The sequence below is a fragment of the Pelodiscus sinensis genome, chromosome 1 (genome assembly GCF_049634645.1).
Source record: "Pelodiscus sinensis isolate JC-2024 chromosome 1, ASM4963464v1, whole genome shotgun sequence".
Lineage (NCBI taxonomy): Eukaryota > Metazoa > Chordata > Testudines > Trionychidae > Pelodiscus > Pelodiscus sinensis.
In genome coordinates, this window is record NC_134711.1 from 102840852 (window position 1) to 102857154 (window position 16303).

Genomic DNA, 16303 nt, shown 5'->3' on the forward strand with positions numbered 1-16303 from the left:
GGACCTTTTACCGCCTCACTCCCCGCTTTCAGAGGGAAGGGGGCGGGGCTGCTGCGCGCGTGTTTCCGGTGCCGGGGCTGTTTCCAAGACGCTGTCCCGCCGCGCGCGCCCAAAGAAACGGACCGCGGCCAGCGGCGCCCACGGCCCGAGCCCTGCCCTGACGCGGGGTGAGCGCGCGACGCCCCTCCCCCCCCCCCCCCGCGTCGCCCCTCCCCCCCGCCGACCCAGTTTGCCACTCCCGGGGCGGGGCGGGTCCGGCCGGGGTGTCGCTGCCGGAGGGCGGCGGGGGGAGCAGGCGCAGCGCGTCCGGGTGCGCGGGAGCCCGGGGCCGCGCTGCCGTCAGGCTTTAACCCTGAAGCCACCGCGCCCAGGGTCGGCCGGGCCCGTGGGGCGCAGTTGCCTGGGCGCGTGGCCGCAGGGCCGGCAGCCCGGGGCGAGGGGCGGGCTCCCCCTGTCCACCGAGCTACCGGCTCTTGCCGACGTTCATCCACTAGCTGCGGGCGAGCAGCCCCTGCGCGGAAGCGCTAAGTTGTGCCCGTGCAGCGCGGCAGCCTGTGCACACCCGCCCTGGGTTTTGAACGAGACTCGTAAAAAGTAACGGTTTAGTTGGCTACTGTCGGGAGACGGGACACGGGGCTAGATGGTCTGACCCGGTAGGGCCCTTCTTATGATCTGAGGTATGTTGCTGGGGAGGGGGGAATGTAAAAGAGCAGAATCAACTAACAATGTAAATAGATCTGAGACTGTCTATACTCTGCTTTATAGCAGCATAATTTGCTGCTCAGTGGTGTGAATAAGCCACCCCCACCTGAGCGGCTTAAAGTATCCCAACCTAAGTACTGATGTGCACTGTGTCAGCAGAATTTCTCCCACTGGTGTAGCTACTACTGCTCATGGAGGTGATTTTATTATGCAGAGAACATTTTATTAAGTTGTGAGCACAAGGTAGCATCATCAGATGTTTTATATTGGTGCTGCTGCAGCACCGTATGAATGAACATTGACCTAATTGATAGGAGAAATTGAATGCTCATCTTCTGTTGTTTTTCCCCCCACCCTTTTATGTTCTCAAAAACACAGTCTAATCACAAAGAGAAAACAGCAGAGATGTTACGCAGGCCAATAATACAGGTAACAGGTCACTTTTGTTAAAATGTTTGAATCGTGCACAGTAGGAATTAGGGATGTTAAATATTGGTTAATTAAATAGTCGATTGACCTCATGAATTTTTATCGGTTACTCGACTATTCTGTAGTCCTCGGGGGTGGGGCTGGCAGCCAGTTCACTCTGGCCTCATTCCCTTGACACTCTGTGTTGCTGCCTCTGTGTCAGAGGCAGCAGCTTGAGGTGCCAGGCAGAAGCTGGTCTGCAAGGGGAACCAATTCAAAAACCAGCTCCTGTTGTGGATCATCTGCCTGTTACTGCGCACTGCTGTGTCTGATACAGAGGCAGCAATATGGGGTGGCAGCAGCCCCTGGGTTGGGTGTGAACCAGAACTGAACTGGGCTACCTGCCTGCCTGGCTCCTAATACACTTTAAATGCAGAACTACAGTGGGGTTAGGTACCGGACCTAGCACAAGCCAGGACTGAGCTGGACTACTGGCCAGCCTACTAAAAAATTTAATGGGGGGAATACATGTAGTCTATAGCAGAAGCAGAAGTGTATTGGTTAATTGGTTAATCAGCTTTACTATCACATTCCTAGTAGGGTTGTGAAAGGTGATGCTTAACAGTTCTGGTTAACCCGTGGGACTGGAGTAGCTCCCGGCCAACCATGGCCAGGGAGCTGCTCCAACCTTGCGGGGCCCACCTTCCAGCCCAGCCTGAGCAACCCCTGTCCATGCTACAGAAGCAGCTCCTGCCTGTGGGGGGAGCGGAGGTCGCTCCAGCCCAGCCATGTTCTTCCATTGCCATTAAAAATAAACACGTGCAAAAATTCTCCATCTTACTACACTGTTCTTGTGCCTAACTTGCTGCTTATAGAATCATAGAATACTAGAACTGGAAAGGACTACGGTTGTCAGTGTGTAGCTGACTGTACAATTGTGTGTAGTTGACTGTAATCTAAGCTTATCAGTTAATTTTGTTGACTGCATGCCTTCCCTGCCCCTTTGCAGCCTGTATCAGAGGCAGACGGGGAGCTGGTGCTGGGGGAGCTAGCTTAAAAGCAGTGGCGCTGCAACCCTCCCGCTCCCCCTTCAATCCCCACCGCACACTGCTGCCTCTATCAGGGGCATCAGTGCAGGGCCAGGGGAGCAGGGGAGGCTGCTGCAAAGCAGCCTCTGTCTGCAGCAGGCCTGAGCTCCCCACAGTGCAGCCTCTGTCCACAGGGATCTTGAACCCCTGTAAGCAGGATCTGCTGCCACCCCACGCTTCTGCCTCTGTGTCAGAGGCGGCAACATGGGATGGCAGGGGACTCCCCAGGAGTGGGGCTGGAGCACATTGGCGGCCAGTCCTGGCTGTGGGGACCATCAAATAATCGTGTAACCGATAAGAACTCATTCAGTTACCTGATATCTAACATCCCTAGATGGGACCTTGAGAGGTCATCAAATTCAGTCCCCTTGCTCTCACGGTAGGACCATCCACCATCTAAATAATCCCTGATAGATGTCTATCTAACCTGCTCTTAAATATCTCCAGTGATGGAGATTCCACAACCACCCTAGGCAATTTATTCCAGTGTTTAACGACCCTGACAGGAAGTTTTTCCTAATATCCAACCTAAACCTGCCTTGCTGCAATTTAAGCCCAGTGCTTCTTGTTCTATCATCAGAGGTCAAGGAGAATAATTTTTTCCCCTCCTCCTTGTAATATCTTTTTAGTACTTGAAAGCTGCAGTCGTGTCTCTTCTCAGTCTTTTCTTTTCCAAACTAAACAAATCCAAGTATTTTTTCTCTCTCTCTAGATTTAAAAAAATGTTTCCTGCAGGACAACAAAGTGACGTCATCATGTCACTGCGTTGCCCCAGTCGCCCCCTCCCAGCCTTGGCAGAGTCAGAAGAGGAAGGCCATGACTCGGGGTTTCCCCTGCCTCTTCCTCAGGGGTCACCCTCTGCTCCCTGCTGGACCCTGGCTCCCCTGCAGGAGAGCCAGGGGGCGGCGGCTGCAGTCTCCTCCGGCCCTGCTTCTACTTTAGGGTCCGGGCCCCGATGCGTCATGACCCAGTGGGGAGCTGCCACCTGCCTTGCACTCCAGCCTTGTGCCCCCTCCTCGCATGATTAGAGTGCCAGCACTGGCTTCCTGCGGGGAGGAGGGAAAGCCCGGAGGCTCCATGCTGGATCTGGCTTGCAGGGAAGTGTGCATGCTGCAGTGGGGAGGGGAGGAGTTACTTACATCCTTAACTCCAACTGAGGCCTAAACTGCAGAGTAAAGCAGAAGTATTATTCTCCTTATTCATGTGTCTTGCTCACAGCCCTCCTGTATCCCAGAATGGTGTTTGGGTTGTGGTTTTGTTTTGTTGTGTGTGTGGTGTTTTTTTTTTCTTTTTTTCAAGTGTCACACTGTTGACTCATATTTAGCTTGTGGCTCACTATGACCCTTAGACCCCTTTCTGCAATATTCTTTCCTAGACAGTGACTTCCCATTTTGTATGTGTGGAACTGATTTTTCCTTCCTAAGTGGCATACTTTGCATTTGTCCTTATTCATCTTCATTCTGTTTACCTCAGACCATTTCTCCAGTTTGTACAAATCATTTTGAATTATGACCCTGTCCTCCAAATACAGGCAGTCCCCCGGGTTACATACAAGATAGGGGCTGTAGGTTTGTTCTTAAGTTGAATCTGTATGTAAGTCAGAACTGGCGTCCAGATTCAGCCGCTGCTGAAACTGATCAGTTTCAACAGCGGCTGAATCTGGACGCCAGTTCTGACTTACATACAGATTCAACTTAAGAACCCCAGGCTTCGCGGCTTTGCTCTGCTTTGCTCCCCGTCCCCCTGGTCTGCAGACCAGGGGGACGGGGAGCAAAGCAGAGCAAAGCCGTGAAGCCTGGGGTTCCGCCGCTTTGCTTCCTCTCCCTGGTCTGCTGGAGACCAGGGAGAGGGAGGGCCCCGTTTGTAACTGCGGATCCGACGTAAGTCGGACCCGCGTAACTCGGGGACTGCCTGTAAGTTGAAATCCCTCTCAGCTTGGTATCATCTGCAAACTTTTTAAGTGTACTCTCTATGACACCATAGATCATTGATGAAGATATTGAATAGAACCAGTCCCAAAACTGATCCCTGTGGAATGCCACTTGTTATGCCCTTCCAGCATGACTGTTAGTTGATAGTTATTCTCTGAGAATAGTTATCCAACCCGTTATGCACCCACCTTATAGTAGCCCCATCTAGGTAGTATTTCCTTAGTTTATTAATGAGAAGGTCACGTGAGACTGTATCAAATGCTTAACTAAAGTCTAGGTATACCACATTTACTGCTTCCCCCTTATCTGCAAGGCTTGTTATCCTAGCAAAGAAAGCTATCAAATTGGTTTGACATGATTTCTTCTTTACAGATCCATGTTGATTGTTACTTATTGGCGTATTCCTGTACATTTCCATTTTTTAATTTGAAGTGCTTTAACCAGACATCCTACCTATATTTTTTTCTTTAAGATCATAAGGAAAAATATATATTTTTTTATGTGTAGTAAACATTGTTTTTTTTCTTTCTGTGTCAAAGTAATCAAGGCTTTAGTCACTCTTCCCACCCTAGGCTAGCTGAAACTTGATTTGGGTGCCTGTCACACATTAATGAAATGATGCCTTGTATTATTTTACAAGTGCATATGTGTTTCCCTGTAGGGGGCTCCAAAACAAAATAGTTCCTGTCACCAGTATTGAATGAGTGAGACTGTTTTCCTTGCTGCAATAATAAAACTTTGGCTAATTGATGGGTCTACAGAGAGAGTTAAAATTATAATACAGGCCATTTATACTATAAGTCATCTTGGTATACGTCGGTTCTGAACTAACATTGTTGATGAATTTAAGAACTCTTTTGTTATAAGTCCTCCCGTTCACAGATCTTGCGTTGCTCAAAAAAAAGTTGAAAAATTTGCTCAAACAAAAGTCAGCTGCTTGAATGCACAACAAAGAAATTCCCCGCTTTATGTTGTTTTGCTATAAGTCCATGTTTTTTGGAACGTATAGTGGTGACGGCCTGCATTCATCAGGATTCCTCACTTATTGACAGCTAACTTAGCAAGATTTTTTCACAGATCTTTACAGGTCTAATTTAAATTTTTCTCTCGCCCCAGGACTAGAACTGCCATGAGGGTCAGTAGCCTTCTTTCTGTTACAGCCTCATTAGCTGGTTGAACCACAAGCCAGAAGGTAGCCGGATTTGCCACCAAAATGTTTGCAAAGATTTCTGTCCTAGAAATTTTGACTCTACCATTCTCATTCTCTTCACCACCATCCTTAACTGTATATTATTTCATATTTCCAGTTTAAATGAATAATTCATACCCATCAAACCATACTCTCTAAAAAAGAACTTGCACAAATTTTGCATATGGGTAGAAAGAATCACAGGGGATCATTACTATACAGTATGGAATAGTTACAACATCCTATTAAATTCAGTTGTAACATACAGGAAAAGCTCTTACTATGTAAACCACCCCCATGCCATGCAAATGTAAGCTGAATCCATTATTAGTAAAAATAAAAGTTTCTCTTTAGGAATGCGAATAGGTGTAACCAGTTACCCTGTATCTGGGAGCAGCCCCCTGCCTGTGGCCTGCCACGGGGGATGCTCTAACCCCACTGGAAGCAGTTAATCAATTAAACACTATGTTTAACCAATTAAACAGGATTTTGCAACCCTCTTTCTGTTTTTCTGTCAGGCCTCGTTATTTCTTCCACCAATGAGGTGTACTGTATTTCATTTGTTTCATAAATAGTGCAGGACCTATATGGGAAAACAAACTGAGCTTTCAGCTTCTGGGAATATAAGTATGTATCGCAAGACTTTGGCCTTAATTTAACAGTCATTATAAGCCAAATGAAAAATGTTTCTATAAATCTGACTGGCATATACAGGGCACTAATTCTAGACGTCTTATACATCAAAAGCAAAATACCTCAATAGGTGGCCAAATCCATATGCCAAGCATTTTTTCTGTTTCATTTAGCATTATCCTGTTTTAACATCTTTGTCATGAGAAGGATTGTCAGCTTGTCTTTCTGTTTGCTCTTTATGCCACCTTATTCTCTCTGCATCTCTTTATCCCCCCCTCATTCCTATGCCATCAAAATTTACCCTACCTGCAATCCTTGTTTATGCATCTTGTACAGATATGCTCCCTAGTTTTCTGCAGCTTTCACTGCAGCTTTCTTCCTCCTCTGAGATGGCACTTGTAAACAATGAGTCTTTCCTTCCCTTTTCTCCCCTTATGTTTAGCAACAGCAAGTCTCACATTTTTGTGGCATTTAATGTTCTTAAGCTTTCAAAGGGTGACTTGGCGTCACTGCACCACTTATGTCAGTGAAATCATATGTAGGGCTATTGATCTGCACCTTTTATCCGTATCCAAAGTTTGCTAAAAAATAATATCAAAACCAAGTTTCTGTAAATACATAGTCTACTACACATCATATAGAAATGGTGATAGTCGGGCAGGAAATTTCCCAAGGATTACTAGCTGAAGATATGGTTTCAGGACATTAGTTTTTCCCATCCAGTCGCTTAGGTCCGAATTTAGCAATGCACTCAACACATGCTTGACTTTAAGTAGCTGCGTAATCTTGTTAGCTTTATTTTGTTGAATTGCATCATAATTCACAAAATGTTCTGAAATCAACAATTATTATTTATTTGTTAACAAAATGTCATCAGATTATCAGAGTTCTGTTGTTCACTATTGATGGGCCTAGAACTTTAAATGTCTGTCTGTTCTTTTAGGTGCTTCGTCAGTTTATAAGACAGGAGTCTGAATCAGCCACCTCCATGATACTTGAAAGGTGTAAGTAGCTGTTCATTTGAGAACATTAATGCTAGTGAAATATACCTGGTTGGTCTGTACAGAGATATATTATGTCCCTTGCTCACAGAAGAGGCTCCTGTATAAGCACTTGGAAACCATGGTGATAAGCATGTAAAAAAAGTCAGGATAGACATCTGCTTCCCCAGAGTGATCATCAAATGCTCTTCTGCAAAGAGTGAGAGTAAATTTCATCTCCATGCTCATTCAGTCCTCTTCATTTTTGCAGTCAAGAGTGTGGTGTCTTTAAGAAGTATTATGTGTTTCTATTATGGTTGTGAAAGAACAAGAACATTTTTCTTCAGGAATCATTATCAGCTTTTACTTTTTACTTGTGTAATGTCTGATTTCATTCTGACTTTTTAGTCATGTGGCTGTTAACCTCTTAAGGGAAACCTAATGCTTTATCTTAGGTGATCTTGTTTCTGTACTGATGTCTTCAGAAGTGTTATGTGATCCAACCAGTGAAAATACAGGGCAGAAAGCTGCTAGTAAATAATAATTTATTATTTTATGGTACCCAAACTTGTGCTGGGCACTCCATGGCACAACTAACAACACCCCTTAAAACATACATTCTAATTTTAGATATGATGCATTGAGTGGAGGGTAACAAAGCAGTAAAAGAAATGGAATAAAGAATTTGATACTAACTATAGAGGTCAGTCAGATGTTGGCTGTTTAAAACCTTTTTGGAATTGAAGTGGAAAAAAGGTAGTAATCATTGAAACAACTTTAAGGTATTTAGCTTTGACTAAGGCTTGTTATAATGATGGGGGGGGGGAAGAATTATTGCAACTTTGTTATGGTAAATATACAGAAGTCAAAATTTCATTTTTAAAAATACTTAAATACTAAAATACTTAAATACTTGAATACTTAAAAAACCATTAAGACAAGAGTAAAAGAAAATGAACAGTGTGAGCAGATACTTTGCCCCCCGTAAAGAGGGCTTCTCATTGATGTTGGCCAGCACTTGCATAGGTATCAGAAGTCAGAGAATCTGGATTACTTGTTTTTTTTTAATGACAAGCTACTATCCTAACTTCTAACTTATAAAGTTAGAAAAGTTGCAGTTTATCCATGCAAATGTTCTTGGGATCAGTCCAGTCTTCCTGAAGTAGTAATCTTTAACTCATTCAAGGATATGTCCTTTTGCTTTTGGTATTTAATCTGATATTTTCTTTCCCATGCATTTCAGCCCTGAATCGGATCCAGTTACTTGGTCGAGTAGGACAGGATCCAGTTATGAGGCAAGTGGAGGGGAAAAATCCTGTTACAATTTTTTCTCTTGCAACCAATGAGATGTGGCGATCAGGGGAAAGTGAGGTGTTCCAGGCAGGTGAGTCTGTAGTTATTGGAGTGGAATAATGTGCTTTAAATGTGGTAAAGCTGTTTTAACATTAAATAATATCAATCCAGACCCTTTGCTGATGTAGAAGCCAATGGAGTTAAGCTAATTTATACTGGTTGAGGAGCTTGCTTATCATGGATATTGAGGAAGTACTTGACTATTTATTTATCAAAGGCATCTGTTGAATAGAGATTGTGGAAGACTTTTTAAAGAAGGATGGAGGAAGCCTCCAGTTATTACATATTCATCATTTTACTTAGACTTTGTGGGGGGTAGAGTAGGTTCTATTCTCCCTTTACCTCCCACTGGAGATGAAATAATGACTGTATCTTTGTTTAGATGCCACTTTCAATTTGTAATTGCATACTTATTTCCTCACTTGTTTACAATGTGTAGGCTACAGGGAGAAATAATTACATGTAAAATGAGCCAAGGCTTCTAAGCAAAATTACACAATATGTGTGCTCTCGTTATATTTGTATCATATGTTGCATTGTGTTTCTGGCTAGGAATGTTAGCTATCGTATAATTTAATAATTGTGTAACCACACAAAATATTGTCAGTTACACGACTGTTAGATTGTCCCTGGGGGCAGGGTTGGCAGCCAGTGTCCCCAGCCCCACTCCAGGGAGCCCCCTGCTACCCTGCGCTGCTGCCTCTGATATAGAGGCAGCAGTGGAGGGTGGCAGGGGGAGCCGGTCTCTGAGGAGAGTCAGTTTAAAAACCAGTTCCCACCACAGACTGGTTACTTGCTTCCCTGTGCTGCTGCCTCTGTGTCAGAGGCAGCAGCACAGGGCGGCCGCAGCCCCTGTCTGTGTGGTGGGGTCAGAGCTCTCAATGGGACAGAGGCTGCTCCGGAAGTTGTGGAGTAGACACTGTCCTCAGGGAGCTCGAACCTCCTGCAGACAGGGGCTGCTGCCATGAAGCAGCCTTCCTTGCCCCTCCCCCTTGCTGCTGCCTCTCATAGAGGCAGCAGTGGGGCAGGGAGGTGGCACTGTGGAGCTGGTGGGGGGGGGGCGGGGGGGAAGAGGCGGCTCTGTGGGCCTGCCATGGGCAGAAGCTGCTCCAGGAGAGGTGGAGCAACTGCTGTCCATGGGGTGCTTGGACCCCTTGCGGACAGGGGCTGCTACTGTGAACCAGCTTCTCTTGCCCCTCCACCCTCCCCGCTGCCGCTTCTCATAGAGGCAGCAGTGGGGTTGGGAAGTGGCACTGTGGAGCCAGTGGTGGGGAGAACTGGCTCCCCCCCAGCACCAGCTTCTGCTTCCCCATGCCCTGCTGCCTTTGATAGAAAGGCAACAAAGAGTTGAATGCGAGTAGTCGACAAGATGAAGTGATAAGCTTAGGGTTATTGGTTAAACATCTAGTCAACTATTTGTTGACATCCCTATTTCTGGCTCTGAAAGGAAGGGGAGTGGAATGTATGGAAAGTATGAATGCCAGTACATTTCCATTTCTCCGATCAGTCACCTGACGTCTTAGCTGAGGAGCACTTAAGTGTTGAAACAAATCTTCCACGGTTTGTTGTATTAGAGAGAGGACACGGCATCCTTCAGCACATGTGCAACTCCTTATTCTTCCTTTTATGTAACATAGGTGATGTCACCCAGAAGACAACGTGGCACAGGATCTCTGTCTTTAGGCCAGGCCTAAGAGATGTGGCATACCAGTACGTGAAGAAGGGGTAAGTGGGGTAAAAAGAGTGCTTGGAGATTGAATGCCTTAACAATCAGTTAATTTAATGGGAAACAGGCATAGTGGGGGTGGTTCAATGTATAGGTTGGACCTCCCTGGTCTGGTACCCTCAGGACCTGATTGGTCCTGGATGAGAGATTTTGACGGACCAAGGGAAGCCACTTCTAACCCCCTGCTACTGGTCTCTTCTCTCCCCCCCCCTTCCTCCTCCTGTTTCCTGAGCTCCCACTAGCTCTGCTGCAGCCTGCTGCAGCTCCCAGCCGCCAGCCCTCCACCGGGACTCTCTGGGCCTGGAACATTGGTGGTCCTGCTGGAGCATGGATATTGCTGGACCAGAGAGTCTTGGTTTAGAGAGATTCAACCTGTACATTTTAAAATAGAATCATGTCTTGCTTCAAGAATTTAGTGCTCAAATACTACAGGCAAATGAGACAAGATCTCTGAACTTTAGACAATTTATAGCATAAAAATAATGATGTATTCTACTGCCTATGAACTGAATTCCTATGTTCCTATTAGTGCTCGAATCTATGTGGAAGGGAAGATAGACTACGGTGAATATACAGATAAAAACAATGTGAGAAGACAGGCCACAACAATCATAGCAGGTAACAAACTTTATAAGTCAAGCCATCTTGTTTTGCCATCTGCGCAAGGGAAGGGAAACAAAGAAATAAAGCATGGTTTATCCTCCCTCCACTTCTTATTTCCAAATGTTATAATTTGTGATTTTGAGATAATGTATTTATGGTTGTATTTTTAGTTCCTGGTTTATACCAGCAGGAGTCATCTAACACAGTTTATAAGAACAATGAGGAAGGAAATAGGTAGCAAACATTTGTGGATTGCAGAAAAACTTGCTGACACAAAGCACTAAGTAGCCTGTGGGTGTTTTGCATTTTCTCTAGACTGGCCCTTTGCGGAGAGAGTTGGACATGTACATTGTTGTAAAAAATGAGCCTTGTTGAAGAGTTCAATCTCAACTTCAGCAGGGACCATTTTCCTGTCTAAGCCTTTGATTTCAGGCTTTCCACTAAATATTAAGAAAGCCTTCTCCCAGTGAAAGGAGTGTCATTTGGATATAGCTAGGGGAATTGGGAAAGTGGGAGTGAGGTGTTCAAGAACAGCAGGAAAAAGGGAGGGAGCACACTGGTTCCTTGGGCTAGAATAGTCATGAAGAAAGATGGAAAGTCCAGAGACTCCTCTTTGTTTCTCTAAATGGCAGTGATTTTTTTTTCTTTTTAATTCTGTCTCTTCCTGGAGAAATCACTATCCTGAGACTTCAGGGATTTTGTTTTTAGCAATGGGATGAAAAAGGATGAAATAGGAAACATTCTTGTTTCAAAACTACATATAGAAAGCTAGACTAGAGATGAACAAAACATGCACTTTTATTTTTACGTTTGGTTGTTCCCAGCATGCAGTCTTCTTACAGTCATAAACCCACTTGTTTAGATGGCCCACCTTGTACTGCACTGTTGATATTGGCCTGTCATTGGCACGCTTTCAGAGAGCCTGCCTGTAGGGATATGGCAAGTCTCCTTTTCTTTCAGTGGTTCTCTAATTTTGTTCTTTTAGTAACTCTTTAAAATAGGCTATGGAGAACTTAGGAGACCATTGGAAGTTAAATGTAGACTTCTCTTAGTCCCATAGGCAGACTTCATGCTTCATACTGATTGTGGGGAGAGGAGGAGGTGTGATATCATCAGCTCTTTGCATTTTGGGATGTTCAGCATAAACAGGAAATTCGCATAATGATAAATTTATGAGAGGAACAAATCTCAATTTAAAAAAAACCACCCTGCTTCTAATGATATATTTGGTCATTAACCCTGCTAGAAGCTTGTGTACACATGCTTGAAAATACCCATATTCACCTTGAAAGGGTCTTTTGCCTGGGGAAAACTAGAGAAGCATCTGTATCCATCAATATTATATTTCATGGGATATTTGTTCTGGATACTGAAAAAGTACAAGCCCCTGGATTTTATGTTTAACTTCCCTACGAAGTAGCCTGTGTGTATTTGTGTGGACATAATGATACGCAGTAAGACACAATACTATCTGATCTGAAAATAAACTTCTCTGTTGTATTTCCTTTCAGATAACATTATTTTTCTGAGTGACCATGTCAAAGAGAAGGTGTGAGATGTTTAGTGCTTGGAACCCAGCCCCTGCTATTCCTTTCATTTTACAGTATTTCCTAATTCTAAAATCATGCATATGCTGTGTTTTCTGTAAACAAATTAAAACGCCCTTTTATATAAATAGAGGAACAAGTGTATATTTTTTGGTTTTTTTTCTTCATCAGGCTCTGGCTTCTGAATATGTTTGTTAGTACTTCTCTGTTCTATCGTACAAGGCAGCCCTTGGGGTTGTATCAGTTTGAGTCAATATATTTATGATTATATGTTGCCTGTCTTTGTTTCCTGGGCATTTTCAGACTGTACATATCACAGGCTGCCATAATCCTTAGTTACAGTTTTAATTCCAGTCCCTGGAAAATTTATTTAAATCTGTATCCTATTTTTATCCACTAGGCGGAGCTGTAAGTGCACCACTGAACAACTTCCTTCCACTGCTTCTCCGTTTAGAGCAATGGTCTCCAACCTTTTTAAGCACAAGATTACTTTTTGAATTTAAGTGTAATCCAGGATCTTACCTCAAACCAAAATACCCATGCTCTGCTTTCTTCCCCACCCCTTCTCGGAGGCCCTCCCTGCTCTTTCTATCCCCCCTTCCGTCCCCCATTTTCACTCACTTTCACCAGGTTGAGGCAAGGGAGTAGGGTTCAGGCTCTGGTCTTGGATCAAGGGGTTTGGTATGTGGGAGGGGCCTACAGGCTGAGCCTGAGGTAGGGGGTTAGGGTGTAGGCTGTGGGAAGGAATCTGGGTGTAGGAACAGTTCGGGGTGGATGGGGATTTAGGCTCCAGCTAGGAGCCACCTAAGGTGATGAAATAGAGCTAAGGCAGGCTTGGCCCTGCACCACTCGTGAAAGCTGCTGTAATATCCAGCAGCAGCTCTGAGGAGGGAAGGGCAGGTAGTTTCACATGTTGCCACCTCTCCCCTGTCTGCAGGCACTGCTCACATGTCCCACATTGGCCATGGTACCCTGTTCCTAGTCAATGGGAGTTGTTGGGCAGGGGGAATACTTGTAGGCAAGGGCAGCATGAGGGGACTAGGGATGTTAAATATCAGTTAGTTGAATAGTCCATTAACCTCATGAATTCTTATCGGTTACTCAACTAGTTTATAGTCCCAGTGGCAGCCAGTGCAATCTGGCTCCACTCCCAAGGAGCCCCCTGTCACTCCACGCTGCTGCCTCTGTATCAGTTTCAAAACCAGCTCCTTGCGCAGGCTGGCTGCCTGCTTCCCTGTGCTGCTGCCTCTGGTACAGCAGCAGCCCCGGTCCAGGGAGGCGGGTCTGAGCTCCTAGGCACAGCATGAGCTGGAACTGAGTTGGGCTGCCTGGCTCCTAATACACTTTAAATGCAGAGCCGCAGCAGGGGTAGGTCCCAGTCCCAGTGAAGGCTAGGACTCAGCCAGGATGCTGGCCAACCTGCTAAAAATTTACTGGAGGGGAGGGAAAGGGAAATTTATGTAGTCTATAGCATTAACCTATAAGCTTTTGCTTATCGGTAAATCAACTACACTATTACATGCCTAGTGAGGATCCCCTGACCTGCCTTCCCCTTTCAGATGTTTCCAGGAGCAGCACAGGGCCAGGGCTAGGGGAGTATCTTTTGGACCTGCTGCACTGCTGGATTGCAGGAAAGTGGGTTCTGTTCTAGGAGACTCCCAGCCAGTGTTCTGCCCAGGGATGGAAATAGAGGGAATTAATTTTATGTGCACCAATTTCAAGGTGATGTGCATCACCAGTAGAAACCAAAAAAATAGTTCTATTATATATTTTTTAAAATTATCATGGGGATTAATTACTCCTGCCATGACAGGCTACGCATATTAGAACTCACTACTCAAAGAATTAAATTTAAGCATAAGAAATAAATAAAAATTATGAAATGCACAGACCAGGCAAAAATCTGAAGTAACACACTTTGAAAGAAGCAAAAGTAGCAACAATAGCAACAGAAGTATGCTGGGTCGGGAAGTGAGTGTGGAAGACAGTGTGTTTATGTGAGTGACAGAGATGATCAGTGTGAGTGTATGACAGATTCACTTGCCTCTTTAAGTATGCAGAGTATGTTCAAACAGGAACAGCTGCCAGCAAACTCCCTTCATCCCGAGTCCTGTTGTATCCCCCTGCTCTGTGGAGACACAGTATGTGGGTGGAGGGAGAGGGACACCCTGACATAAGCACCCCCTTTTTTACCTTCCCCAACCTTGTACAGGAAGCAGGAGGCTCCCAGGAGGGCAGCTCCAAGGCAGAGCGCAGGAGAAGCATGGCGGAGGGGGGAGAGGAGAGGAGGCAGCTGAAGTGCTGGCCGGTCAGGATCACCTGTCAGAGGCTCTAGGACAGTGGTTCTCAACTCATTTCAGTCCATGGACCACCAGGCCATATCAAAAAATTTTCATGGACCATCTCCTTTTTGAGACATGATAAAAAAGAGCAGACAATGAACATTTTGGTTGGAAATTTATTCCTTACTAACAGATTTTTGGTGCCTGCCCACACCATGTGACTTTGAACAATGTTCCTGTGGACCACCAGTTGAGAACCACAGCTCTAGGATCTATCATTAGATCCTAATCTACTGGTTGGTGACCACTGATTTAGAGGGTGAGGGTGTTGCACTGTAGATACTTCTAATTTCTGGAGGAGAACTCCAGAAGTCTCCATTCCAGCGAGGGTGGAGTAGTGTAAGGCGTTCTTTTATGTTGTAATGCTGGATTAGCGATCAGAGCAGCCATGAGTTTCATTATTGCCATATCTGATAAAAATAATCCAAGTAAAAAGGATGCTGGTTTGATTATAATTATAGCTCTAAATACAATGAAATTCCTGCATATGATTCCAAGGGGATAGGGAGTGAGAACCTGGATGGTGGAGGCAGAACTCAGGTTTCAACTCTTCAGGGCTCAATGCTATTTTTTGTTTGTGGACCGTCTCCTATAAAATGGCTAGTGAAGTTATTGCCTTTCCTTATGTTTCTCCAGAACCATCCTAGCAATGTGTTCACTTAGGAGGAAAATGTCCATTCCTGGACAGGAAAGCTACTACTTATATTGTTGTATCTGGCCTCTGATTTACTACTGTGATGGGTATTCTAGAAATTCTTAGCTAGCTACATGAGTCAGTGATTGCATGGAGGTCACTGCATCTTTTACAATTAAAATGAAATGGAGATGAAAAGTTTAAATGTGTTGTCTGCTGGGCTGGTTCCTCACAGACCATAGTCTCTGCCCTTTCCACAATTGTCTGACCTTCAGAACTAAGTGAATTCTGCTGAGTACCATTGTGCCACCTCTGGTTCCTGACTTTCCTGCCTGTTTAATTTTTATCCAGTGTTTGTGTGAATGTGAAGTGCTCCATTATTTCTGCAACATTCTCTGCTGCTCTCCTGCCTCCAGATCATGCCAACAGAAGTACAGTCACAGTGGCAGGTGACACTGACTTCGTGCTTCTAATAGACTTCTGAAAAACAAGTGGGTGGGGTGGGCGTGGGGAGGTGGCTCTTGCCAATTGAATGATACAAACATATTCTAGCTCAGCCTCTGATCTCTGGCAGAATTAAACTCTTCAGCTTTTTGTAAAGCATCAGCACTAATACCAGATGACAATCTCCTTTACCAGGCTCTTGGTGTTTAGAAGAAATACCAGTTACAAGCAGAATCCTCTGGATTGGAAGATGCAATATGTTTGTTACAAAAACCTGATTAAGATGACCTTTTGGTTAATCCTACAGGTTTGGCCAGAGATTTGTTTCCTTCTCAGGTTTGGATAACTCATGCAAATGATGCCAGAGTGAAAATATCTTCTAAAACTGATGCCTGAAAGCCTCAGTAACAATTATGAATGTTAAAATGGAAAAGGTCTTCATTGCATATCCTTTATTTGGGATTGAACGGAAGAGGAGTGTAAAAGCTGTGTTGGGTGATCAGGGGGCAATGCATTCTAAAGCAGAGTGATCCCAAGATGGCACATTGTGTTAGTGAGCTATCATTTTTACAGATTTCTGATCCAGTTTCAGATTTGCTTTTAGGTATTTTCCTTGTTTTTAAAGCCCTGAATGTGGCAGGCTAGTTATTTCCAGACTATTTATCCACAACCCACCATGACAGCTGAGGTCAACTGCAATGATACAAATGATGGAGCCAACTG

The 16303-nt window shown here is 44.8% G+C and overlaps 1 protein-coding gene across 3 annotated transcripts; it reads left to right on the top strand.

The window, feature by feature from the left end:
- SSBP1 (single stranded DNA binding protein 1) lies at positions 1-14691 on the top strand. Of its 3 annotated transcripts, none has more exons than XM_075940010.1 (7): positions 4-167; positions 1081-1131; positions 6895-6955; positions 8175-8315; positions 9922-10009; positions 10540-10628; positions 12125-14691. In XM_075940010.1, exons 2-7 carry the CDS (start codon positions 1108-1110, stop codon positions 12166-12168), a joined length of 447 nt encoding a protein of 148 aa, XP_075796125.1. In that variant the 5' UTR covers positions 4-167; positions 1081-1107; the 3' UTR covers positions 12169-14691. The 3 variants fall into 3 exon arrangements, with proteins under 3 accessions (XP_075796132.1, XP_075796125.1, XP_075796128.1); XM_075940013.1 differs by lacking the exon at positions 4-167 and adding an exon at positions 657-677; XM_075940017.1 differs by lacking the exon at positions 1081-1131 and having other exon boundaries at positions 1-167.
- The last annotated feature ends 1612 nt before the right edge of the window (positions 14692-16303 follow it).

Bases quoted from the DNA above. Each gene is read 5' to 3' on its own strand.
- SSBP1 (XM_075940010.1), top strand. From the start codon at position 1,108: ATGTTACGCAGGCCAATAATACAG. The intron at 1,132-6,894 runs GTAACAGGTCAC...CTGTTCTTTTAG, and splicing joins TACGCAGGCCAATAATACAG to GTGCTTCGTCAGTTTATAAG. The intron at 8,316-9,921 runs GTGAGTCTGTAG...TATGTAACATAG, and splicing joins AAGTGAGGTGTTCCAGGCAG to GTGATGTCACCCAGAAGACA.